General features: G+C 38.6%; 1 protein-coding gene across 1 annotated transcript in view; it reads right to left on the reverse strand.

The window, feature by feature from the left end:
* The window catches only part of LOC129738010 (cadherin-87A), a 565,342-nt gene that overhangs the window by 146,363 nt on the left and 392,516 nt on the right, over positions 1-26,463 (reverse strand). The window contains exons 10-12 of the mRNA XM_055729186.1: positions 21,926-21,986; positions 2,405-2,870; positions 1,744-1,848 (exon numbers count right to left, since the gene is read on the reverse strand). Of these exons, the coding sequence (XP_055585161.1) occupies positions 1,744-1,848; positions 2,405-2,870; positions 21,926-21,986 (632 nt within the window). The remainder of the gene's footprint in view (positions 1-1,743; positions 1,849-2,404; positions 2,871-21,925; positions 21,987-26,463) is intronic.

Here is a 26,463-nt window from a genome sequence, read left to right on the forward strand (position 1 = left end):
ATTCATCATTTTACGTCATTTTAATGAAGAAAGTAAGTAGTTTTGTAAAGAATTACAGCTCAAATATCAAATTGCTTAGTTCTAGAAGAGCATGTCTTAAAACTCCCTTTTAAAAACTTCGAAAATCTTTGGAATTCTAGAAAACTCCTTAAAATACAGTAAACTATTCAAATAATTCGTAGAAGCATTATAATTCACTTTTACACAGTAAATTTTTAGAAATAATCTTGTTTTTGTTGAAAAAACACAAGTGGTTCTATTCTTATTTCGCACCCTTTTTCCATAGTTTTGGTCCTCAACGCCAATTGCAACGTCCAAAAAAAGTAAACTTATGCTTGATTTATTCGTTAAAGAATTCAAAACAATTTATAGAACAAAGTTTTGGTGATTTTCAATCATTCATATTTTAACAAGCAAAACACATAGTGGTGCTATTCTTATTTCGCTCACTGTATATAGATGAATTTCAATGCAAAACAAAAATTGCATTATTTGAGCAAATTAATATGTTCCTTAAATAATATTTTTTTAATTAAAAATATTCTTAAACTGTGTTCAACCTTGATTTTCTTTGAGGCGCGCTTGATGCTATTTCGTATATATTTCACCAGAAATCTGAGGTTACAGGAAGTTTCATGCTAAGATATATTGAAAATGAAAATGAGAACATTTTTAAAATATTTTAAATGGAATCTCCCACAGTAAAATTTCTATCAGATTCCACTACTGCCACGATAGATGTACGCTTAGAGTTAAGGAAAAGGAATCTCTTCGAGGAAACATCAAGTTTCATTGAGATCCTGTATGTGTTTGTGTTTGTTTAAGATGATTTAAAGGTCATAAAAGCTTATTTCGTGGTGCTCAAAAATTATAATATTTGCGTCACTTGAGAACCTAGCTGGTTATCTTTTAATTTCTGTAAAGATGATAAGGATATTTCTTTTTTTGTACGAAACAAACAGTCAAGAAAATTTGTTTAAAAAATTACTTTTTTTTTGTAGAAAAGAGGAGTGCATATTATGCCCCAGGTGCTCGTAATGCCCTTATCTTCCCTATGGCTTCACGTGATATCCATTTCCATCTTTTTTCACAGATTCCGGAACTTTTTTTACCATGGTTTTCGGGAATAAATTAAGTACATATTTTTAAATAAAGATTTTTTTTGTCAAAAATAGGACAGGTAGTAAGCCTAACTGCTGCTATTTAAAACATTCAGCTCTGCAATACTTGACTTCGCTGTTAAAGATCTGAAGAAACGTCATCTCTCAACGTCGTCCTCGGACATTCTTTACAATCGTTGCAGAAATGAAAAACCTGAACAAAACTAGCCTCTTGAACTACCGGAATAAAAAAAAAATAGCCCATCAAACGACACCAAAGGATCCACATTCAGAACAATCTTGACCTTAACGGATTGCAGCCTCCCGGCAGATTTCCCTCGAGGGAAACGTATAAGAGAAAATTGAACAAGTTGAAATGAACTTCTGGCTCCAAGGCGTGCTCGGTAGATTTGTTCGTTTCGTATTGCCTGATTTTCTCAGCTTATCAAGGAGGAAGAAAATATTCCGTGACCGGGAAGACCGGAGGAAAATTGGATCCCCTTGATGGGAAATTGGTCGACAATACTTATCCGGGTCGAGGCAGTTACAATGATAATGGGAAGAAGACGCGAAAAGGCAGGAGATAATAATAAAAGAATCAGACGAAGAAATGAAAAACGCAAAAAGAAGAAAAAAAACTTACCGGTGGCTCCTCGTTAACGTCGATGATAGTAATAATCAGGAGTCCTTCTCCTTGCTGGACGGCTGGAGCCGTCGTATCCGTAACTAGGACCGTGATCCGGACAACCTGTCGAAGAAAATGAAATTGAAGAACACGATATTAGTTATTGAAATTCAAGACAAAATGTTAGATAATATTTTCAGTGACTTTATTTTAACTCTAAACTGCCATTTCGGCTATTTATTTTACCAACTATTTATATATTTGCCAAACTTTCACAATGTGTTCAGTAAAAAAAATACCGAAAACCATGATTTGGTTACAAATTTAAAGTTTGTTTAGTAAACATTGCGGTATTCCGGTAAAAGCTATCATACACCATCATCCATCATATTTCTGAAGATTGGTCAGTGATGTGATCATTTTCAGGTACGAAACCAAGACGAATGCAATTCTTAAACATTAGATTTGTTTTGAATAGAGTTGTTTTTGACATTTCTCACGCATACTTGCTGAGATTGTGCAGATGAGCTGGGACAATTAACCTCAAAAACTCTCGGTACAAAAATACGGTCAGCTGGTCGTTGATGAGGTTGATTTTCCCAATGCTGTGAAGTATTGGTGGAACTACCAGCATAATATTACGAACACTTCGAACTACAAATAGGACTACTAGACTTACCGCGAAATCATCCCGCTGCAGCCGCCGATTGACGTACACTTTCCCGGTTCGGTCGATGGTGAACATGTCCTTGAAGTCCTCGGCCCCGACATCGCCCTCGGTCACTTCCTTGCCGTTTTTGTCCACGGCCGTAATTGGTTCGGTGGCCGCATAGTCGAGGGCCTCGCTGCTGGCCACATCCGGATCCAGGGCCACCAGGGTATGAACCAGGGTCCCAACCGGGGCATCCTCGCTAATTTCGGCCCGTTGCGTCGTCGGCGTGAAATAGGGTGCCTTATCGTTGCTATTGATGATGCTCACCGTCAGGGTGGTGGTGCCGGAAAGGCTCGGGGTCCCCAAATCAGAGGCCACAATTTCCATCTGGTAGGTATTGCGACGGTCATAGTCCAGCTTCCGGGCAATCGTTACCACCCCGGTCCGATTGTCGATGGCGAAATCGTCGAAATTGCCCTGCTGAATGCGGTACCTGAAGGCAGGGAAGAAAAGGAGAAAGCAAAACATGTAATACCCATCAACATGGAAGCGCGGCCCATCTTCGGAAGCCGACGCAATAATTACTTATTTCTGGATAAATTACTACAGGATGGGAAATGAGCTAATTAACTGTTCGATTGAAAGCGTATGCTGGTGATTGGATGGAGAAATAAGAATCCGATAATTGAGATTAACATCTTTTAGCACATTCAGGGATTTACTGCTGAATCCCGAATATAAACTGGAGCGGAGATTTATTAGAATTGATTTTTTTTTTTACTTCTAGCTTGATTTTCTCAAGCAGAACTTAGCCTCGATCTCAGAACCATAATGGAATAAAAATGGCTACCCAATAACAATTCATATTAAAGTAGGCTTACCTGATACTTTCAAAAAGAAAGTGGGACATTTCACGAAAAAAGCAGGTCACAGCCGAAAAAATCGGGACATTTAAGAAACTATTAAAAAAAGCTTAAAGCTTAACCATTAGTCAAAGTTGTTCTTAAAAAGAACTCTTGGGTTATTTTTAACGCGGATTTATTTTGCTCAGTTTTTCCAACATGACTTCTAATTACACGATATTTGCAAAAAACACGGTTATTATCCACGGTTCTCGCGAATTAACACGTTATTTGAGAGAAAAGTCTTACATGTAAATGGCGGATTTTATACCGCGTAAAAAATCGTTGAGTAATAACAAGTATACTTCATTTTTATTAAAATTTGAAATTCAATTGAATCAAAAAAGGTGCTGTAATACAAGGCAGTTAAATAAGGATTCCGGAGAAAAATCTATGAACATTTGGAAGCAACATAAACAATATTTTCTTCATACCAAATTTATTAACATTTGATTGGTTGAACGTACTCTAAGAAGCTTAACTGAATCAGAATCTTACTATAATGCTCAAAAATTGAGAGTAGTTTAGTATTGTCTCATATAAACTTTGAAAAAAACTGCTTATTTTGAGAAAAAAAAACGTACCGTAAACTGGGGGAACTTTTCACGTTTTACATTCATTTATGAATATTTTGGAAGGGGTTGCATTTACGTAATAGCTTAAAATTTTAAACACTTACTGAGGTGAGGAGTATAAAACATTATCAATGATTGCACTAAATTTATATGACATTGGTGGTTTAAATTAAATGTTTGTTACAAAACCACATTTCGAGTTTCGGGTTAACTTTGATGACTATGGGTTCAACTTTTTTTTTAAATTTTTGTTATGGTGCCATTTAGCACAGAAGGCATAAACATTATTAACGGTAATTTTTAATAGGATTAAACTAATTTTTTTAACGTTTTTTTTTTAATATTTATAATCAAAAGTTGAACAATGTTACTGCATACATATAGGGGTAAAAAATATAAAAATTGGCCTCAAAAACAAATGAAATTATGCCTTCATGCAATTCCCTAGGTCCTCACACTGTTCCCATGTTCTTTTTTTATTTATACATTTGTCCATTTTTTACTATACGGGCTTTCTCATGGAAAATCATCGCATTTTTTTTTCTATATCCAAAAATTATCACCGAAGTACCATACAAATAACACTTAAACCAAACCTAAACAAGGAAAAAAGATGAACTGTCACATAAAACAACCCATTTGCTCCTAAATGCTTAGATTTGATTAGGATTAATGCTTGTTTGTGAGCCTTCGAAAAACCAGATATTTTAAGATTTTAAAATGACATTTGAAGTAATATCAAAAATCTTCTAATAAAAACCAAATTTAGCTTATTTTTAACCCAATTTATAGGCTTTCAAACGTAGTGAACAGTTTTCAGATATTTTAACTATTTACTTAGTTAATGATGACTATCTGCAAAAATTTCCTGTTGATCAAAGTTACCCCGGTGATCTAAGTTCCCACAGTTAGATAACGGTATTAGTATTATTTTTTGTGTTGAACCAATGAAATCAAATTGAGGCTTAAGTTAAGGTTGCCATCCGTCTCGCTTTTTTTTTTTTTTAATTTGGATGGATTTTAACAATCCGTCTCGCAAAATCGGGATATGTCCCGCTTTTTTGTTGAATGTTGCGCCGTCCCGCTTTTTTCATGCAAAAATTTTACAAAGTTCCCTGACTTACATTGGAAAAATTCAAACTTTTGCCTCAATTTCATTCATTGCATTGGTTCAACACAAAAAATCTATCGAATTAATCTTTTTTCTCAAAATAAGCAACAATTTTTCAGAGTTTACATAAAACAATACTGAATAACTCTAAAGTTACAGTTAGGTTCTGATTCAGTTAAGCGTTCTTGGAGCACGTTCAACCAATGCAATGTGAATAAATATTGTATCAGGAAAATATTATTTAAGTTGCTTCCAAATAAATATAGATCTTAGTTTTTTGACAGAATCTTAGTTGGATTGCCTTTTATCATAAATTACCTTTTTCGACTCAATTGTCCAAAATATACAAAGATGCTATAGCTATAGCACTATATACTATAGTTTTCATGAGTTTCTAAATGTTTTAATCATATTTGAAATATATTTGTTATTTATAACAAAAAAGTTTTTTACGCCATATCGAACCTGTCGTTTGCATGTAGGACTTGAAATATTTTTTCTCAAATAATGTGTTGATTTTCGAAGAACCATGGAAATTAACCACATATTTGGCAAAAATTGTGTAAATAGTAGTCATTTAAGAAAAACTGAGCGAAATTAATCTGCGTTAAACAAAATCCGTAGTGTACTTTCTATAAATGACTTTGGCTGATGGTAGGTATACGTATAATCACAGAGAACAGAGGTCGGGCTGGAGCTCAAATCTTGTGTAAAAATGCCAACCGTTATTTTAAAGAAAAAAATAACTCAGCATATGGCCACAAGATGTCGTTAAAAACAAACTTAACGAAGATTTGTTTATTTTCGTTAAACATGCACGCTAAGGTAAAAATCACTTTCAAGCATTAATGTACTACCTGTCTGAACATTTTTGAATGGTTATTTGGTATTTAACATCCATCGCATGAACTTATAAAATTAAATAAAAAATAGGAAAGTTTCATTATGTATAGAAGCGACCAAGTTTTAGATGGTTCACTTAATAACTTGATCGGCAGTTGAAAAGCTATCGATCCAACGTTTTAAAGGAATGGCTGTAAAATCTTCATCTTTTGTTTGCATTTTACTGTGCAATCTTTATCCAACTTGATGAACTATAATCATCAAAAAGAAAAACACAAATTTTCTTTATATATTGGTTTATAGAGGTACTGATAACACAGGTCTATCAAATTTACTTTTTCCGAGATGCACATAGCTATGACTTATTTGGAGGCGTCTTTGGATTTTTTTTCTATGTGCTCTCGATTTTTTTTTATGAATGTTTTAACTTTTGAAACAAAATAGAAATCCTTGAAAAAAATGTAGACCTAAAAGCCACGCAATGTATCTAGAAAAAATAAAGAAACCTTAATTGATTAGAGGATAACAAATTGATTCAAAATTAGTATTTTTTCATAAAGGTGTGTTGGTTTATCAGTTACTAATGATTAATTTACTAGAAACTAATGAATTTGAGCATTTCCAAGCGCCAAAATATTAGAATTCAGAACACCAGACACTTAAAAATTTGTTTTGAATCGTAGGAAAGAAAAATGATGCTTGCTGTGTAAGTAATCAATAGTATTCAAAAACAACCATTGAATGATTGTATGATTTGAACTAATGAAAACACTCATTTGAGCTTCAGGATTCAAACCATTCAAACTTTAGCTAACTATTTTTTTGATGAATCGATTCCCACAATAATATTTTATGTGAGTAAAATGTAAAATTAGTTAATAAATTAAAATGAGTGAGAAAATTGGAGCGTGTGAAACGCAAATTTTTATGTAAACAACAATTTTCGACCACGTGGCGACGAAAATTCAAAACATTATCAGGGATGCCAATTTGAAGAAAACTTCTTTTTTCCTTAAAAATCTTGGGCCACAATTCGATTTACATTACTTTGCGATTTTGAATTCCTCTAAAGAAATGCTATCTAGTGTAATCATACCAGATTGGCTAGTTTTATTTACAAGCTTACGCGGATTTTCGAAGAAAAAAATTGGGAAAGCGAGGTTTGGGGGTTGTATGGATTTCGAGGAAAAAAGCTCGGTTTTAACCAGGATATATCCACAATTTTAGCGAAATCAAAACCAAAAGCTGCAATAAAACTAACGATCTATGATTTTTGCGTCAAATAACAATTTTTGCTTAATCAAAATGAATTTACAACCATTTTATAAAATCATAAATAAGATCAATGCCACTGTGTCTCGAGAAATAAAAAAAAAATCATGTTCACTCCTGAAACTGATCAGCCCGGGTTTTAATTCTAAAATTTTGATTTTGGAAAGATTTCTGGCAAAAATGTCCGGGTTTGTTCGGCCTGGATACGTTCTGGACGGGTTATTCATGTGACATTTTGGATTTTGTCACTGTCTTAAATATATCCAAAAACCCTCTTAGATTTCACATCCAATCGAATTCCAATTCCAATCGAAAATATAAATCCCTAAAAAAATTAACTAATTATGATATTGGTTGCGTTTTAGGAAGTTGAGGATTAGTTGCATAAGACTGAAAGCAGTTTAAAAAAACACCTTGCACCCCTGTTGAGTAACGGGGCAGTTCGTTTAGTTTTCGTTCACTTAAGCCTAGTCCACACTAGGAGACGGTTCGTCTCTAGACGGTCTCAGCGTTTCCCATTTTCTTCGGGAGACACTGAGACCGTCTCAGGTTTCCAACAACAACAACAGACAACCAAGTTCGTCTCATAACAAAAATCGCAGTTCATGTTGCCTAGTGTGGACTAGGCTTTAGAGCATCTGTATTCGTGCTCCAAACAGCCGGTTTAAACCCAAATTCCGACCAAAGCAACCGCATCCGTGTTCCATTATACCAGTTTCAACACAACATTTTTTAAAACCGGTGTAAGGATTGATCCTAAACTGATGAGATTTGGATCTTATTTGACGCAGTTCCAATCCCTTTGACAGTTAATGGAACACGAGTGGGGTTGCCAGTTTTTTTTACTGGATTGGATCTAATTTTGTTGGTTCAATTCTCGTATAAATTAGACCCAAGAATAGGCCACGGATACAGGTGCTCTTAGCAATCAGCACCATCTAGTGGCTATATGCTGAGTAATATTTGAACATAATACTAACGTATTTGAATTCAAATTCTTACACACGTTTTCGGCTCATTTTTTGTTCTGGACCAGACCTCTGTTCTCTGTGGTATAATTTGTGCAATACAATTAAGCTTTTTTCAAGAGTTTCTTAAATGTCCCGCTTTTTTCGGCTGCGTCCCGCTTTTCTTTCGTGAATGTCCCGCTTTTTTTCTGAAAGTATCCGGTAAGCCTAAAATAGATTCAATCAGCGCAGTTTGTTGAAGATGGCAACGGTGCATATGAATGTTGATTTTTAGTAGAAATAATTTGAAGCACCTAAAGTCTATTGTTGGTCCATTTGTCTTATACTCCCTTTTCAACTTTTGGAATATGATTGTTCACATAAAGAATGTGATGGTATTAGTGAGTGCGGAATTTTTATCTGTCAAATCAGATTCTCGCAATAGTTTAAAAAATCATGCAATTGACAATAATATCGCACATATTGCATATTTGAAATTAAGACTTTTAGGAAATCGTAAAAAAGGAGGGGAGTTCAGAGATGAGGATTGGGCGGTTAAGGAGTCTTTCGCAAAATTGGGCAAAAAGCGTAAAAGGTTTGTTATTCCACACTGTGCAATCTCGACACGGAACAACTCATAAATAGATTTAGTCCCACAGTCAAATAAATTAGCTTGTTATTCAGAACCCTGGTTTAGCAACCTTTTTTTTAACAAAACTAGTTCACCATTCATCGAGTTTTCCCGAACCAAACGTTCAATTTGTATGGGAGCCTTTTACTCCCTGAAATGAGAGACCCTCTTAAATTATATATTTATCATTTTTGGCCCCATAAAACTAAGTTCACAAAAAATCCCGAAATTGGGTCACCAACTTTCATGTTCCAATTTTATATACAAGATATATTTTTTATAATGCAGATAGGTACCTGAAGATGAAATTTTTAGTTTCGATCCCTATCGTTTTCACAAGTCGTCCCTGTCTCTGTTCGAATGAAAACACTATCAATTCGAGGGATGGGAATGCACGACAAAACTATCATCCCCCGTTTTTTTTTTAACCCGGAAACAAGTTAATTTCGCCCGCGGTCAATATCCCTCGCGGGGGTACTTTTAATCGAATTCATGTTTAGATTTACGAGTAATTCCGGCCAATTTGGATCCACCCAAACGCCCCGAAGCTACCGGAGTCCAGCCGATTTCGCAGTTGTTCGCCGCCAACTGGGACCGAGTACAAACTATAGTTATAACGAGATTACCAGCTCTAGGACAACGACGTCGGCGACGTCGGATTTTATCCATTTGGGTTTGGTCCTGTTTGTGTTGTTCCAAAATAGGAAACTCTCGCTTAGTTAAATTCCGGCGTGGGGCCACGGGATGTCCGAGTAGCCGAAAAGTTCCACCGTCATACGGTGGTCCTGTCATCTTGCCAAAAAGCGGAGCGGGAAACCCGGAGCCGGGAAAATCAATTCCGTACTGTTAGGGAAACTCCGTAGCCATGCCCGGAAACCCGGCAGAAGTGCAAATGAAGATTTATGAGAGTATCTTGAGGGGGGTTTCGTGGCCCCTGTGGATGTTGTTCCGGCAGCCAGCAGCCGGATGCTGCAGCTAGTTGCCGGCTGCTTACTTTAAGCTTTCTGCTGTTGTTTATAAATTTTTGTTTGCTGCTCCTTCCCGTGCCAGGGAAGCAATAAAACATGACTAGGGTTGGGTTCGATTTATCGATGCACATTGCTTATTTATAACAGTTCTTCGGTGATTTGTGAAAACAAGCTGCCCGGGGGTCGATAATCAAATTAAAGCGTCCCGGGTTGAAACTCGAACGTGATTGATTTGAATTTTTTATAAAGAGAATAAAAAAAAGGATTGGGTTGAAACAAAAAAGTTTACACAAAATAATGAAATGCAATTACGTTATTTGGATTTTTTAAGTTAAACCAACATTGGTACTAGATGACGTTAAAATTTTGAATTGTAGCCTCAAAACAGAACCTCTACTTACAAAAATTACCGGAAGTGGCCTCAAGCATTGGTTGGGGATTGCAGCCGATCGCAAATGGATGATATCGTTATCGGAGATATATAATCGTCCAATAGGAGCAATGAAGTATTTAGTTCTAAGTCTGACTAGCGTCTGATAAGCGGTACCTGAAGCAAGTCTTGGATACGAGACACTTCGAGGTATCAGCGCAATAAGTCGTTTTTCGGTAGAAAGTATCGGACTAGTGTCAAAGCCTGATGAGAGTGTATGTATACTACATAAACTATAATTAGAAGAGAACCCAAATGAGCCGAATATGATTTGTTTGATCTGGTGGGACCACCCTTTCACGAGTTTTGGTTTCGTATTGGATAGCCAAGGTATAGGGCAAAAATTCGAACCTCGACACTGGGTGAGTCACTCGAGACGGTGTAGACTGAAGTCATCGGTCTTAAAAATCTCGACTTTTGGAGATTCTTAACCATTTTGAGTCGGTAGAGATCTAATTCACCGAAATCCATCCGAGCAACCAATGCATCTCGCTAGGAAAGCTGCTAGTTAAAACTCGGTTGAAGAACATCTGATATAATCAAGATAAAAATTCGAAACTTGAGTCATTCCGGAGAGAAGGCGGGTCATTATTCGTCGGAGAAGAGATCAGTCGTCAAGAAGAGTATATGAGAGTGGCTTTGTTCTAGGGTACTATCCTAGAGGGCAATTGCAAGAGTAAGTCCTTTTCAGAAATACAGGTTTATTATTCATTGTATGATAAATCAACGAATCACAAGTCGATCAACAAGTGATTACACTATCACTATCAAATTTAAATTAATATCAACATAAAACTACACAATACTTGCTACACTTGCAAGTTATGGTTTTGTAATCCTCGGGGTCGTACGCTGAGAGAGCAGTGTACCTCCAACAGTTCGGGGCAGTCAATTCTTGATGTGAGAAGGTCCGCGACAACAGAGCGCGAGTAGAGTGTCCATTTCCCGGCCATTTTCTCGTTCCCGGGAATCGGGAATTCTGGTGGCCTGTTTCCCGGGAATTCCCGGGATCCCGGGAAATATTCAAAAACATATAAAATATATGCATTTTGATTCAAATATAGTTTATCGAACATTTTGTGCATACAAGCCCATGATTTGTTCAAAATGTACTGTACCTAATGTTATTTTTTAATTTATTTTTAATCAAACAAATCAAACTGTTTTCAAAAATGATAAATTAAAAACGGTGAAACGAACTGTAAAATAACCTGAATAAGTCAAATTAAGAATTCATTCATTTATTAGGGGTTAGTAACAAAAATTATCTTTTTATTTGTTTGATTAATCCAACTTTTTTTTTTTTGTTTTTCGGAACACTTTACATATTTGCTCTTCATATGAAAAAAAATCAATGTCTTCGTCATTTTAAAGTTTTGAAATCCATCTGCCTATCAAAGCCAGAGTGAAACGAGTTCATAAATGTTACTTTCAAGAAAACACACCTACCTGCTGCGCGATTTTTCATATATTTTTCGAAGTGTTGTAGGTTTTCGTTCATTGAAAACGTTGTGGAATATGGAAAAAAAGCTGCAAATGGCGGCAAAATATCTACAGCCATAGGAGTCGGCATATTCCCAATGAGTTTTGTATGACTACATTTTCAAAAATAACAATTAGAATGGTTCCGGAGGCTATCAGGCTTTTCTAGAGAAATAATTCTATACGTGTCGGGAATTCCCGGGAATGAAACAATGATTCCCGGGAATCGGGAATTCCAGAATTTTTCAGATTCCCGGGAAATCCCGAGACGGACACTCTAAGCGCGAGTAGCATTTTGGTGATTGAAGAGTATCTAAGCCTATGAGACGGCAGCGGTTTTCATAGTTTGGTAAACGAAACAGATCTTGCAAGTTCAGATGTCGTAGAAGCGCCGCTAGATAGCCTCGATTCCTTCAATTTCGCTTTGGTAGAAAGGGCACCAAACAGCTGAAGTTTACTCGAGATCAGAACAAACTATGCAACAATAAAGACTTTTCAGGCAATATACGTCTTTGAAGTCTTTGGCCATACGAAACAAGAATCCAGGGTGAAGAGGGTACCGCTTACGGGAAAACAATATTATCGAGCATTTACTGCGATTCAAGGGCAAGCAATTGATGTCGCACCAGTGAGAAAAACCGGTGAATTGCTGTTACAGCAAGTTGATGTCGTCTTGGCCGTTTATGGTGTTAAAAAGATTCAGGCCATCGACATATGTGAGCTTTGTGCCACCAACTAGCTAGAGTACATCATTAAAATAGATCACGAAAATGATCGGTCTCAAATGACTTCCTTGAGGCACTCCTGAGGAGGCAACGAACTGCCTAGAAAAGAACAGTACGAATGGATAACTTTCGTCCCATTAAGTAGCTCCGGAACCAATCCAATAGGGTACCACAGAAGCCTAAACGTTCGAGCTTTGCGATTGCAATATCGTAGTTCTCCTTATCGAACGCCGCAGAGAGATCTGTGTAAATGGCGTCAGCTTGAGTTTTATTGGCAAAGCTGTCCTGCACAAACGATGTAAAACTCAGTAGGTTTGTAGTCGTGGATCGTTTTTTTATGAACCCGTGCTGATCGTTGGAGAAGTGATGTTTGCAAAATGAGAAAATTGGATCCGAAACAACCAGTTCAAACAGTTTGGCGATCGCGCATAGAGCGGAAATTCCGCGGTAGTTGATCACATCTCTCTTATCTCCCTTTTTATGGACAGGAAACATGTGAGCTTCTTTGCACAATGAAGGAAAGATTGCGCAGTCCAGTGATGGTTGAAATATGTACCTGATCACCCACGGCAGAGATGGCATAGAATCCTTAGGCTTAGGCTTAAAAAAAGTAGCTGCTATACCGTCCGAGCCCGTAGAAGATGCATTTTTCAACTTAGCTGTCGGTTTTAGGCTGGCTGCATCGTCGACTAGAATACCGTTCAAAGATGACCCTAGGGGTGATTTATTTCCGACAGCCCTGGCCAATTGCTCCAACGAAATTTCCCCAGTTGTTAAAAAACTAGAAAATTTCTCGGCAAAAAGTTCAAAATTTCTGGATCAATATTCGCTGAGTTGCTGTCAAAGAACATGTAGGACGGAAGCCCTGGTTCTGAAATTCCTTTGTAATCGGTTTAGATAATTTAGGTAGTTACGTGTAGCGGAAGCTAAAACAATAATCGGAATACTGAAACCTTCGTTAACAAAACAGAGCACGACCTCTGTTACGTCAGATTTAATTTTCGCCTTTTTAGGCCGGGCATGTTGAAGTCGCCGATAACGAGTATGTCATCCTCAGGCGAATAAATTGAGCTGACATTAGACAGGCAACGCGAAAAGGATTCTGCTAAAACCAGGTCGCCAGAATGATCAGGAGGCACGTGCACTACGCATTGATAGAGTTCCCGATTACCAAGATCAATGCGGGTCCAAAGAAGCTCCAGATCGTCCCAGGAAACTGGAGCTGGAAGAAAACCGGGACCGGAGAACAAAAAGACGGAGAGAAAGGTGAAGCGGATGATTAAAGCAAATCCCAACGTCTCAAGCCGTGAGTTGGGTAAAAAGATCGGCATGTCGCAGAGCTATGTCCAGAATGCAAAGAAGAGAGCTGGACTACATACATATAAGGTAGAGAACTTCCCAAATCGCGATGAGCGGCAACAATCGACGGCTAAAACTCGGGCAAGGAAGCTCTACGAGAAGATGTATACAAAATATGGCTGCTGTGCGATGGACGACGAAACGTATGTAAAAGTCGATTCTAAGCAAATCCCTGGGTTGGAGTTTTTCACTAGCAAGAGCATGTTCGATGTGGACGACAAATTTAAGAAGATGAAAATGTCGAAGTTCGCCTCCAAATATCTCGTTTGACAGGCCATCTGCTCTTGCGGACAAAGGGCACAGTAATTGGTGAGATCTACAAATCTGAGTGCATCGAGAAGCGCTTTTTTCCGTTCTTGCAGCAGCACGACAAAGCTCCGCCATTTTGGGCAGATTTGGCATCACGTCACTGTTTTAAAATTGTCCTGGAGTGGTATGAGGCTAATTCTGTCCGGGAACTTCGGAAGAGCAAGACGACATTAAAAGACGAGAAGAACATGTTAAGAAAATGGAAAAAAAGAAAACTGAAAAACTGGTACCGGATGACACTGTAAAGACTTTAATGGAGGACACCGAGCAAAAATGCGTTAAATTTTGCACTCAAGGTTCCGTCGACTTATTTTTCTTTTGATTTTCGAAGTAAATGTATAACTGATGTTTTGGTTTGATTCTAAACATTATAAAAAAAATTGGCATGACATTTTCGGTGTCGTAATAAATTCGTGTTCGCCCTTTATTTCTCATTAATAAGGCTCAAAGCCTGCAATCTCCTCTAACGACTCGAGAACCGACATCTCCTCGCAGTGACTCAAGGTTTCCTCGCAACGACTAGAGGTAAACACGTGTACTCCTCCTCTTGATGACTTAAGGCCTGATCTATCTTCTTGTAAATCGAGTCCCGACCTCTTAAGGGGGGGGGGGGGGGGGTGTAGGGTCTAACGGGTATACAAAAACACCATTTTCACGTTTTTTTTCTAGAGCTATCGTTCAAACAAATGTATTCAAATTTTTTGCATTATACAAAGCATTGTTAAAAGAACATTTAGTAATTTTTTCGTAGAAAAATATTGAAAAATGAGCCGGTGACGGAGCACTTTCGAGGATGCCTTTTAGAAAACAGGATTTGCGGTGAACACTGTATCTCAGCACAGAATAATCTGAAATCAAAAAATCAGAGCAAAATATTTGTAATAGATGTTTTTCTGGACCCCAACGTTTTTATTTAACTTAAAAAAAATTCATGAAATTTTTGTGGCTGTTTGAACTAAAGTAAAAAGGTTTCTGCTGAAGTTTCTGCTCTTGCTTTCTTGCAGTATTATATAGGAGGAGATAAAGACCTATAACTTCTACAGTTTTGCTTCAATTGACTTGAAAATTTGACCCAACATTCTTGAAATGTTTTACAATAAGAAAATAAAAAAATAAAAAATCGATTTTTTGAAAGTGTTAGACCCTACCTCCGCCCCCCTCCCCCCCGCCTTAAATATCATTGAGACTCTGGCTTGAACACACAAACCTCTCCTTTGAGAGATTCGAGGCTTGACGTCTCCACTGAAGACTCGATGTCCGTCTTGTCATCAGGATTCCAGTTCGCCTTCTTTTGACCGTCGCTACTAACATGGTCCTTTGAGATCAAGTACAAAGTTCATAATTTTTACATTAATGATAAACTCTAACTTCGTGTCGAGGTCCGGATCGAAAATAAGTCCATTTAAAATTAACGTAACGTGCACAGGACATCCTTGTTGACTATTTTGAAGTTGTTGAAAAATGTCAGTAAACATTCAGTCAACAATCCTTGAAACTTCCAGAGGAAGCCCTGCGTCACAGCCAAGGACTAATAAAATCGTGTACACGAGTGGCGATTCCCGCTCGTCTACGATTTTTACCCGTAAAGGTTCGCCAAAGCGCGAGCAGGCTGTGAAAAAAAATCCCTTTGGTTCGCGAACCATAGGAAACACGAGCGAGGCAGTCCAACCAACAGACGATTCTTTTGGATTTTGAATCCTGTCTCGCTCGTGGAAATCGTAACATACATGAAAATTTTCCCCGCGATTTTGGCTCACGAACCATTTAGCGAAAAGGTTCATGAACTTTTTTTTGGAAGGGAACGCGTGGTTGTTCGATTTTCTTCCGTAGGCAGGCTGTGCGTCTCTTTTTAGGTACGCCTACGGGTAATAAATTGTGCTTCAAGCAGCAGCAGGAAGTTCTTCATTTTCCACTGTTCTTTCAATTATTGTATGGAATATTTCTGTTTTATTTTGAAGTTTATTAAAAAAAAAATTTTTGTTGATAACTTACAGCGTTTTAAGATTAACGAAACTCTAAATATTAAATCAAATTCATTCTGCCATGTCAACTCCTGGGTGGTCAATTGAATTAAATATAGCTTTTTGACAAAATTATGGATTAGAATGGACACAAGAAGGCCCTTATAATGATCTTTAACAACCGTTTAAGGAATAAATAATCAAATCAAATCTTAGAGCCTTACAATTTCATCCAAATCACTACATTTGTGTAGTAGAGGTTGAGTGTAAAATTCCATAACTGTTTTTTAAATTTGGAAAAGACAACCACGATTCCATATGTAAAGTTTCAATAAGAAAACACATGCAAACGTATCAATGAATATTTTGGATTAAAGTGAATATTATAAAAAATTGATAAATTAATTCAATAATAATAATAATAATAAAGAAGAGTTTTCAAGTAATTTAAAAAAAAAAAAAACTTTCTTGAGGGGTTTTGGCTTGAGGGATACAAATATCTACGGAAACTTGCTTTTTCACCACCTTATTCACATGCCCCTAAAAGGATGAAGAAATAATGAAACCCTTAGTTCCAACGGCTTTTGCAAAGAATTGAATTCTTTTTAACTTATAAGAAGACGAAACAATTTTCCAAGGAGAGAAAAACCCGAATTATAAGAGTGCGTACTTTATTTTGTCAAAGCGAAAACGGACTTTGACCACAATAACGGGACGGTAGTTTTTAAATATTACAATAAATTCATGTTATTCTCAATTCAAATCTTTTTAAATAAAAAAAATGAGTATGATACTCAATCAATGATAAAAACCGATAGAATTAATGATACGTCGGAAAATAAATTACAAATTTGCATTGTTATTTTTAAATTTTAATAATCTCTAACATTAACTCTGAATCCGATCTTGATCTTACTACTGGATTTGAAATCACCGTTTATTGTCTGAATTTCCTTCGATTGAGTTTCTTGAATTGATTTCTGCAATTTTTTTATCTACCATTTTTTCGTCATTTTTATCTACTTATAATCTGAAGATTATTTTTCGATCATCAAAATTCACAACGCAACTTTAAAATGAATAACTCCAAATTAATTATTCATTATTTATGATTCAAAACTATCAAAATTCTTTTTATGGGTTCATCACTCTATGTTTCCAACTGTTAGTAAGTACGGATGGATAAATTCTGTGAAGCTTTCGTGCCGGTCCTATTATTGACCCTAAGGCTTCAAAAAGAGCATGTGGCGCTTTCTGAGTTTTATACAGATTGGTTAAGGTGTCTGTCAGAAGTTGCCGGTATCGCATCTAACATATTGGCTTCTAGATTGGCTTCAGCGCTTCGTCAACGTATGACAAAATTGACAGAGAACATGCAATTCAAGGCCTGCATCATAAATTATTTAATAGCTTAATATTTCTCCTCCAAAACGGAATTTTTTGAGAAAAAATAATCATGAAAGGTGTTTTGGATCTTAAAGTACGATTCAAAACCTGTCGATAAATTCTGATGAACAAAAAAGTTTTTTTGCCCAGATGATGCTCGGATTTATGGACATTTTAAAAATTAATTGCCCGGATTTTGCTAGGTTTTTATTTAAAATTGCCCGGTTTGTCCGGCTCGGAAACGCGTCAAGCGAAAAAACTAGATATCTTGTATTTTTTGGTCCGCAATGAGTTAACATTGAAATTCTGTATTATCTTAATGGTTTTCCCTCGCTTTCAAAACTTCATCGCACGGTTAATGCCTCCTTTTTTCTGCCATGACATGAAATTTCGATTCCAAACTTATATAACTTCCTCAATTTGAACTTCGGAAGAAACTTGAAAATAACAAAGGGGATACAATTAAGATGCCGAAGCAGCACATTTCTAGATTGGACTTGTATTTTTTTTATCCTTCCCCCACCCCATACATCTTTTTAGGATGCGGAGGAACTTTTTATCCTTCGGATAATTAAATCAATATTTTTTCTATCTGTTACTGGGCCAGATTGCATCCTTTCGGAACTCTATATACAAATTTGCCAAATTTGACGTTGTTTAACATCAGAAAGGACAAACTTCAATTCACAAATTATATACGTCGTTTAAATTTACAACATTGTAAATTTTTTTCAAGAAATTGTTATGAAAACTTTGAAAAATCGATTTATTTCTTCTGTCCACGTGTTGCATTTGGCGCAATCAACAACCATGTGGAGACAAAATAACGAAACGGAAAACACGACCATCAAGTGTGCAATGCGTTTTCCAATTTGGTTCACGAACCAGAATCGCGAGGTTCGCGAGGTTTTCTGCCACGGCTCGCTCACGATTTTCCGGCGATCGGATTCCCCTTGAAAAAAATCCCCTACAATCACGTGTTTGCTGAGTCGCGAACATGCTGTGGTCAGAACTTTGGTGAACTTCGCGCGGTTTTGTTTCTTGGCTGCTCCGATTTGAATACGATTTTTTTAGTCCTTAGTCACAGCACCTTCTTAGCTGCTAAAACTATGGTAATGTTACAGATCGTCGATTAACATAATTCCAGAAAGACGCTTAGATTAGTCGTTAGCAAAAAAGTGTGTTAGGGAAACTGGCATTCTCTGGCTATCAAATTGAAGAGTGCGAAGAAATCTGAAACATAGTTTCCATAGTATTAATAAACACGTGAACCTAATACGAAGTTAGAAAAAACTTCATTAGAACTTAAACACGTAGCAGATAATACGCCAAGACTAGGCGTAACACATCAACATCCAAGAGAAGAACCTACATCATGCATTGCTCAATGACGTCGTTAGACGTTGTAAGCATCAGATAACACTTCGATCGAGGTGATAGAGATTTTTCGCGGTTTAAGGTAGCTTTATTGAGTGATGAAGTATCGCTGTGAGTGAGCGGTTAGTATGAAGCCTTTCCTCAAAATTCAGTCTTCGAAGCAACGACTCATCAACGAGCACACGAGCTAACAACACACGAGCGACGAGCACACCAACAGAATGCAGTTATAAAGCTTCATCAACCCACAACAAGAGGGCTAACTTGGAGAGCTGCTGAGTTATCAACCGATCGATAGCGACGCCAGGTCGGAACGACGAGCGATATGCGCCATTTTTCTCTTACCGTAAGACCCATGCTAATTCCTGTTGTCTAATTGGAACAGGACCCCTACGTTTTAGAACAAGAAAACCTGGTTCTGGATTCTACCAACTATCCAAAATCCCCCCTTGAATAATCGCTACCAAACTTACCAGTGACTGTCAATTCCATGTAACGAAGCTTGAGAACCGGACGAATACCCACCAGGCATGAGCCTTTCGTACATCGCTACGGTAGAGAATGCTGTCATTGGGATTGGACCGAACTAGTCGTCAGCTGAACCTCCTACAACCTCAGCTTGACCGACATTCGGACATTCACCATCATTAGCAGCGTCATACAGGGCTTGATCCAACAAGTATCGTGCTCTAATTAATTGCGCATTTAATAGTTTGTGGTAAGTTCCATACTTACAATGTATTCTGACCTGTGGACTGCGGACATTGAGGTACTAAGCAGCTCTTGGAATTGTCCAACAAGAGTGATGGTTTATGGTCTTTTTGAGTACCCGTAGACAATAGAAAAAAGTAGTATCAGTTTGACAGGACCAGAGCGTTATCGATGCGAATACGCTCCAAAGGCTTACGAACTTCGATTTCGCTGTCTCAACTCAATGCTTGAGTTGACCATTGAACACAGGTATCGGAACGTGGCTGTTTTTCCGTGTTGCTTTTATCGATAAACCTCTTTCAATTTAACGTATATAGATACTTTTCGCATTCAGGATCTTAAGGATCTTCTTAAGATTTGGATGTAACCGATATGATATTCTCTGAGAATGAGAGTTTGCCACTGAAATAATCAAGAAAGTGATGCAGGGCCACCACATTCCAAACTCGATGAGAAGCAGCTCTAGTGTGTCGGTTTCTATACAATTTTTGCGCCCTAACGATTTCTTAAGCGTCAACGCGATTTCCGCTAGCGATAGGTCCCTTGAACGAAGATTATTGTGTCCTTGTTCAAGCGATATGCAAAACCGATACCAAAGTAGGGGAAAAGTTTTCTAAATGGGCCTATCGGGTTTTATGACCCTACGACTGTTTGATGAAATGGCTGACTAGACAGCTAATCTGACCAATGCATTTTGAGGGTGATACGCTTAGAACAAAAGGCAAGAAAGAATTTTATGAATCTACAAACTCAAAAAAAAAATAAATCATACAAGGTATTGATACATTTTGATGTTGTTCAGTCCGCAGAGCGGTCTGAAGTAAGGACGCGACGCGAAGAAAGAGAGCGGGGAGAAACAACATCAGCCAATCAGCGAGCAGCGCGCGAGGAGCCGAAATTATAAAAAGCGCGGTCCCGTTGGTCGCGCAAGTTCAGTTTATTTTCAACCGCCAACAAGAGAGCATCCCGAGAGAGCAGCGAGAGAGAACCAGCCAGAGAGGAAAAGCAGCTAAGAGGAATAAGCGGCTCGCACCATCGTCGTCGTGCTCGGACGGAGCTGATTGCGTCGCGAGAGCGAAACGGTGATCGCTTATCCAGAGTGTTCGAGAAAGTTCCGGAGTGTAAATAAATAAAGTTAGAGAAAGTGAACAGAGAAAAATACATCAATATGAAGTGCTAAGTAAAAGTGTTTTCTCCGTGCTGCTGCTCCAGGTCCTTGCTTCCGGTTCTCTGTTGCCACACCCCAAAGGGCTCTTTTCAGAGCCGAAAGAGTTTAGTTTCTGTGGCAACCACCGAATTGTTTGGCATTCCAGGCAGCCTGTCCACCGACCTGCCTCCACTGGTTTGGCAACCACAGGGGTTGTCAAGTGAGGCCCAATCCCACAAGGGGAGTGGGCAGCCAGTGGTTATTTTTCATGCCACCCACCGAGATACAGTCCACCCTCTCCAGATGTAATATTTCGACTTTCAAAAATTATACATAAAGAAGCTTAAAACTAAAACTAGGAAGGTTTTTGTTTCTTACTCAAATGAACATAAGAAATAAAACATATTTTAGCTTTTGTGGAGGTTTAATAATGTTTATATAGTGGAATAATAGTGTTTTTGTATGCCCCCATTATGTTTGTAAAATGCCTCCATCCTAAAATAACAGGTTAAATAGAACAAATTAATGATTTTTATCATTGAACCTTCAAATCTAAGCTCTGAATAACATCTTAAGAGAGAATTGAAGATCTAAAAACAGATTTGATAAAGTTTTTCTCATGGATGAACTACCTCCAACCCTAACTTTTGTTTTATTCCATAAAATAATAATATACATTGATTTTTATAAAACTTCAGCTTTGTCGTTCGGAAATTATTACTTTCTTGCTGTTTCATTGAAATTATACGGAAATATTATCCAAAAACAGAAATTTTGTTCAAAACGTAAATAGGCGCATTTAGCCCGCATGGTTTGAGATTCTTCATTTTAGACAACACTTATAAAAAAATCGTTTTCTTGGAAACAGAAGAAAAAATTTTAACATAAAAATAACTCCAATGTATAGAAAACAGATGCCTGCACACGTGTATATAGTTTTTGTACACATATTCGATGTGATATTTGATTATATCAGTGTTCTGCTTGATAGGCGCATATAGCCCGCTCCTCCCCTACGCTTAGATCGCCGAGTATTTTTAAACTATCGTGTGACAACGTCGAAGGAAGTTTAAAGCTAAAAATTATAGATTTTTCCTCTCTTAAAATTTAATAGGAAGAAAGAATCTATGGATTCTTCATAGTCAGTATTCATAGAACTGGGGCTGCTGTAGGCCTTTATGGAGATAATCTTGTAACTTTACTGAACCGAATGTATCTTATGAAATTGGTATTGGAAATAAATTCTCAGTGTTGTATCTATTAAAAAAAAACGTCTAGCCTTTTCTTTAGAAATGAGGGACAAGGCTCAATGTACCACAAGTTCTAAATATATTGGCTTAATGCACCAATCGAAAAATCGATACAGTGAGACGAAGCTGAGCAGGAGTAGCAGTAAAACTGTCTATATTTACCTGATTTCCGCATTGATTCCGGTATCCAGATCGATGGCTTCCAGTTGCTCGACTTTGGTTCCTGTTCGGTCGAAGGGTTTTTTTATGCCGTTCCAAGATGAATCGATGTCCGGAAGTAGTACCGAGGGAAATAAAAAGGACACAAAACAAGATAAAAGGATTAGTATGTTTGGCATTACTGAAGCGTGCTGCCACTACTGTAGCTACGGTATTGATTGAACGTCTGTGAGATGGTTTCTCCTCATTGAGGGCTTATCTAAGAATTCATATGGATTGAACTATTTTGGAGATTGTAAAAAATCTAAGAGGTAGAGTATCTGGTATCGTAATTTTGACAGTCTTTCTAATTTTGTTGTACCGGTATCTCACACATATCATTGAAACAAAAATGTTTTATGAAACTAGATAAATTGAGAAACAAAAATATTGTTTGTTTTTATATTTTTATTTTATTCTATTTTTAGTAAGTGTAACAATACTGTTTAAATAAGAAGCCCTTTTTAAACTTTTATTCGGTAACTTTTTGAATTATTACACCATTTTCTGTTGTTTTCTCAACTCAACTTCAATCAAAATAAGGATGGTAAGAAAATCGATCAAAAGGTATCAGCTTTAATTACCCCTATCATCAGCCACGCTTAGGCCAGTTCCAGAGAGTGCCGTTGGTTCCTAAATGTACTATTCTGTTTTAAATTAAAAAAAAGGATCGACCAGTTCCAGTTTATCCCTCGTTCCAGTGTGGTCATAAAATGATGGGTTCCGGACAGAAATTGTGATGTGACAATGTACATTGTCTTCCCACCTATGTATGTTGGCTGATTATTGCACAGTTCGAAATGAAGGAACATAAATTTTTACGAGCTTTTCGTAGGATGATGGGAACCTTGGGTTGAGGTTGCTTGCTCCTTCTAGGAGGTGATGAAAATTTCGAGAAGTTACTCTATGAAACCTTCCGAAAGGTTTAAGGTACAAAACTACTCCATAATTCTCAGATCTAATGAAATCTACCCTAAACGAAATTAATGCAAATAACGAATGCTAATTTGTATTAATTTCGCAGAACGAGAAAAAACAAGAGCAGGCTCTCACGTTTATCAGTGCACAGAAGGTATTTATGAGAAAATTGGTACAATGCCAAAAATTGTTTGGTCCGTTTCTGATCATCTTCTTATCCTAATTATGACACCAAACGAGTGTACCATGATTGGCATTGTATTCTACGAAGGCTCTACGAATGAGTTTTTATGTTATTTTATGCTTACGTGCTATAATTTTTCATAAATTTGAAATTTTCTAAGCAAAATTGATTTAATCTGTTATCTTTTTCCATTTTAAGTTATCGACAATGTCAGCACATTTTCGACCTCGATAACTTCATTAAGTAGAAGCGTTTAGCTGTCCTATTCGAATCCCTGCGGCCGGACCCAGCGAGGCCCCGCTAAACGGTCATCATAATCATTACCATTAACGCCAGGGCTATCATTACCAGGCTGGTGCCCTCCTGCTGCTGAATGACAGACAAGTAGACATGGATAGCCTAGCTGTATCGAATTCATCCAATACAGTTGCACTCAGTGTACTCAATGGTTGTTTCAAAGGCACCCTAGCATAATTCCGAAAATCATTTCCAAACAACAGAAAAAATTAAATCTAATGATTTTGAATTGAATTCGTCTTGGTACATCTTCGTACCTGAAAAATGATCGCATTTTCAAAGGGCATGTGAAGTATAAGAGAAACATGAGATATCAAAGAAAGAAAACACATAAGCCGTAAATATCATAAATATATCGAAAAAGATACAACGGCTCACCGGCAGGATTTGAATCCGCAATTTTCGCTTCAGTACAACGGCGCGTTAGCCAATTACACCACGGTGAACGGGACGAAAAAGGCTCCTGTATGCATGGTCGAAGCAATTGACCGTTACTTACTCACTTAGTGGCCCCGTGTCGATACTACGGCGCATAGGGCAGTGGTAAAAGACCTCCACTGTTGACGATCCTCAGCCAGCGTCTTCACTCGTTCCTAGTCAACGGCTAGGCTTTGCCACCACGAGTTTCTGCGTCTGCCTCTTCTTCGATGTCCCTCTGGATTCCATTCAAGTGCCTGCAGCGTGTGCCCAATCCATCTCCACTTACGTTCACAAATCTCGATTTCTAGCGCCCTTTGATGACACCGGCGATGGAGTTCCTCATTTGAGATCCAGTTGCCAGGCCACCAAGCGCGGATGATACTCCGCAGGCAGCGATTCACAACAACTTGCAGTTTCCGCGTCGTCACCGCATATGTGCACCAAGTTTCGCAAACCGTACAATATTACGGATTTGACGTTTGAGTTGAAGCTTCGGATTTTTGTTTGTAGAGAGATCTGACATGATCGCCTTCTGAACCGGGTTTCGGTGTTCATCAGTCATTATCTGGCTACCAAGATACTGGATGCACTCCGCTTTCTCAACTTATTGCCCAGCTACCACGAAATTGGAAGGATTCACTATGTTGATTTCCATCGACTTGGTCTTTCCGATATTGATTTTGAGACCTGCTGCCTTGGAGCTTTCGATGAGGTTGTCGAGTTTGCTCTGCATGTCTTGTTGTCTTTGGGCTAGCAAAACAATATCGTCTGCCAGGTCAAGGTCGTGCAGCTTTTCCATTATCGAAGGATTCAACGGCATTTCTCGGTTTGGTCTACAGTCAATCGATCCATTCAAGATTTCATCCATTACGATGAGAAAAAGCAGAAATGATAAAATACATCCACCGGAATGGGATCGGACAAGACACCGTCAAGCAAGACCTTGCCCGAAAATGTCTCGTACTATGCTTCGATGAGATGGACTAGTTTCTCTGGGACCCCTCGTCGTCTAAGAGCAGTCCAGATATTTTCGTGGTTCATTCGGTCGAATGCTTTTCCTAAATCAACGAACACCAGCAGAAGAGAGTCCTGGATTTGTTCCAGTATTACAGGGTCCGGCAATTGAACTGCTACATTACTTCAACAGAAATTATTTCGTTGCACACGAAACAGTATTGAACGACCCCTCGTCGCTTTGTTAACATTAAGTCCTAGCTATCATCGGATGTAATTGTTACTTTTGTAATCAGGTGTTATCCGGAAAAATGGATCTCGAACAGAAACGTAGCACTGTGGTTGCCTTGTTCCTAGCTGGCAAACGCCAGAAGGACATAGTTCGTGAGCTTTCCGATATAAGTGTGTGCCGAAGTTTTGTATACCGTACAGTTGAAAGATACCTGGAGAGCAGGAAGTGTCAAAAACCGGTATGGTGGGGGACGACGCCGACTTACTGTGGTGCCACCTGCCATGGCGAAGATCGTCACGAAGCACCTTAAGAGAAATCCTCGTCCAGCGCCGAGAAAATTGGTTCGCAAGAAATTCGGGCCTGGAGGAAAAAGGAAAGCAAAAAGGGTCGCTAAAGGTATATTGGCGAATCATCAGAAAAGTGGGCTGGCGGCTGATACGGGCTTTCGCGAAGGCGGCCCTTTTTCCCCAATTTCTTTTTAGAAAGTTCCTCGCCCGATCTCAACGCTGTTTCGAGCACTGCACCGATGGCATAGATTCCGGCATTCGTCTCCCGTGGCACAAGCTTCGTCAGGCTACCAGCTCCGACTGCGCTTTCAAAAGGGTGTACTGCGCCCAAAGGCAGCGGCTCCGAGCAAAAGCAGATTCCGGCATTCGTCTCCCGTGGCACAAGCTTCGTCGGGCTACCAGCTCCGACTGCGCTTTCAAAAGGGTGTACTGCGCCCAAAGGCAGCAGATTCCGGAATTCGTATCCAGCGACTGCGGCTTCAATTCTATTCCGACTGCGGCTTCAATTTCAGTGCGGTCTGCGCACGAAAAGCAGCAAAACGTTTCAACATCTGCGTCAGCGCGGCGCATCGGCAACCAGTTCCAGTTCTATTCCCTCGGCGGCTCCAGCCGTGTCGGGCTTCCTGCTCCGACGGCGGCGTTAGCATCTGCCGTTGAATTGACATCAGCATCACCAGGGGCGAAGGCGACCGCTTCGAGGCAGGCATGCACGGTCGGCTTCTTCAGGCCTCGACGCTAAGTCACCAAGAAAACCCCGGAGAAAGAAGGTCCTCGTTCGACGTAGGCATACTGCGAATTGTGAAAGGCGATCCGTAAGTACACGACGGATGATTTGTTCGATCGATGAATAGCTGACCTGCTTGATCTTTTAGCTGCATCCTAGCATTAGTCCTTGCACCACTAAGGCGGCGAGAAATGTCATAAATAAATCGGATTTTTCCATTGCCAGCGGCTCTTTCTCCCTTTTCGGCTAGGAAGTTGGTCCAGGCTCTCTTGCCTCATCAACAAGCACGTTTAACTGCCTTTTCCAGTTCCTAACTACAAGCCCGCAACAGACCCTTCGAATTCGGACGAGGAACAAGGAACATCTATTGCTGTGCCGATTTACCTGGAAGGATGGCAGGTCGTTAAATCACCTCAGTCCCAAACGGTAGCCTGTGGGACACCAGGACACACCCCACAGTATTCCAGTCCTTGCTGCGCTAAGCAG

Source organism: Uranotaenia lowii, chromosome 1 (assembly GCF_029784155.1).
Source record: "Uranotaenia lowii strain MFRU-FL chromosome 1, ASM2978415v1, whole genome shotgun sequence".
Taxonomy (NCBI): domain Eukaryota; kingdom Metazoa; phylum Arthropoda; class Insecta; order Diptera; family Culicidae; genus Uranotaenia; species Uranotaenia lowii.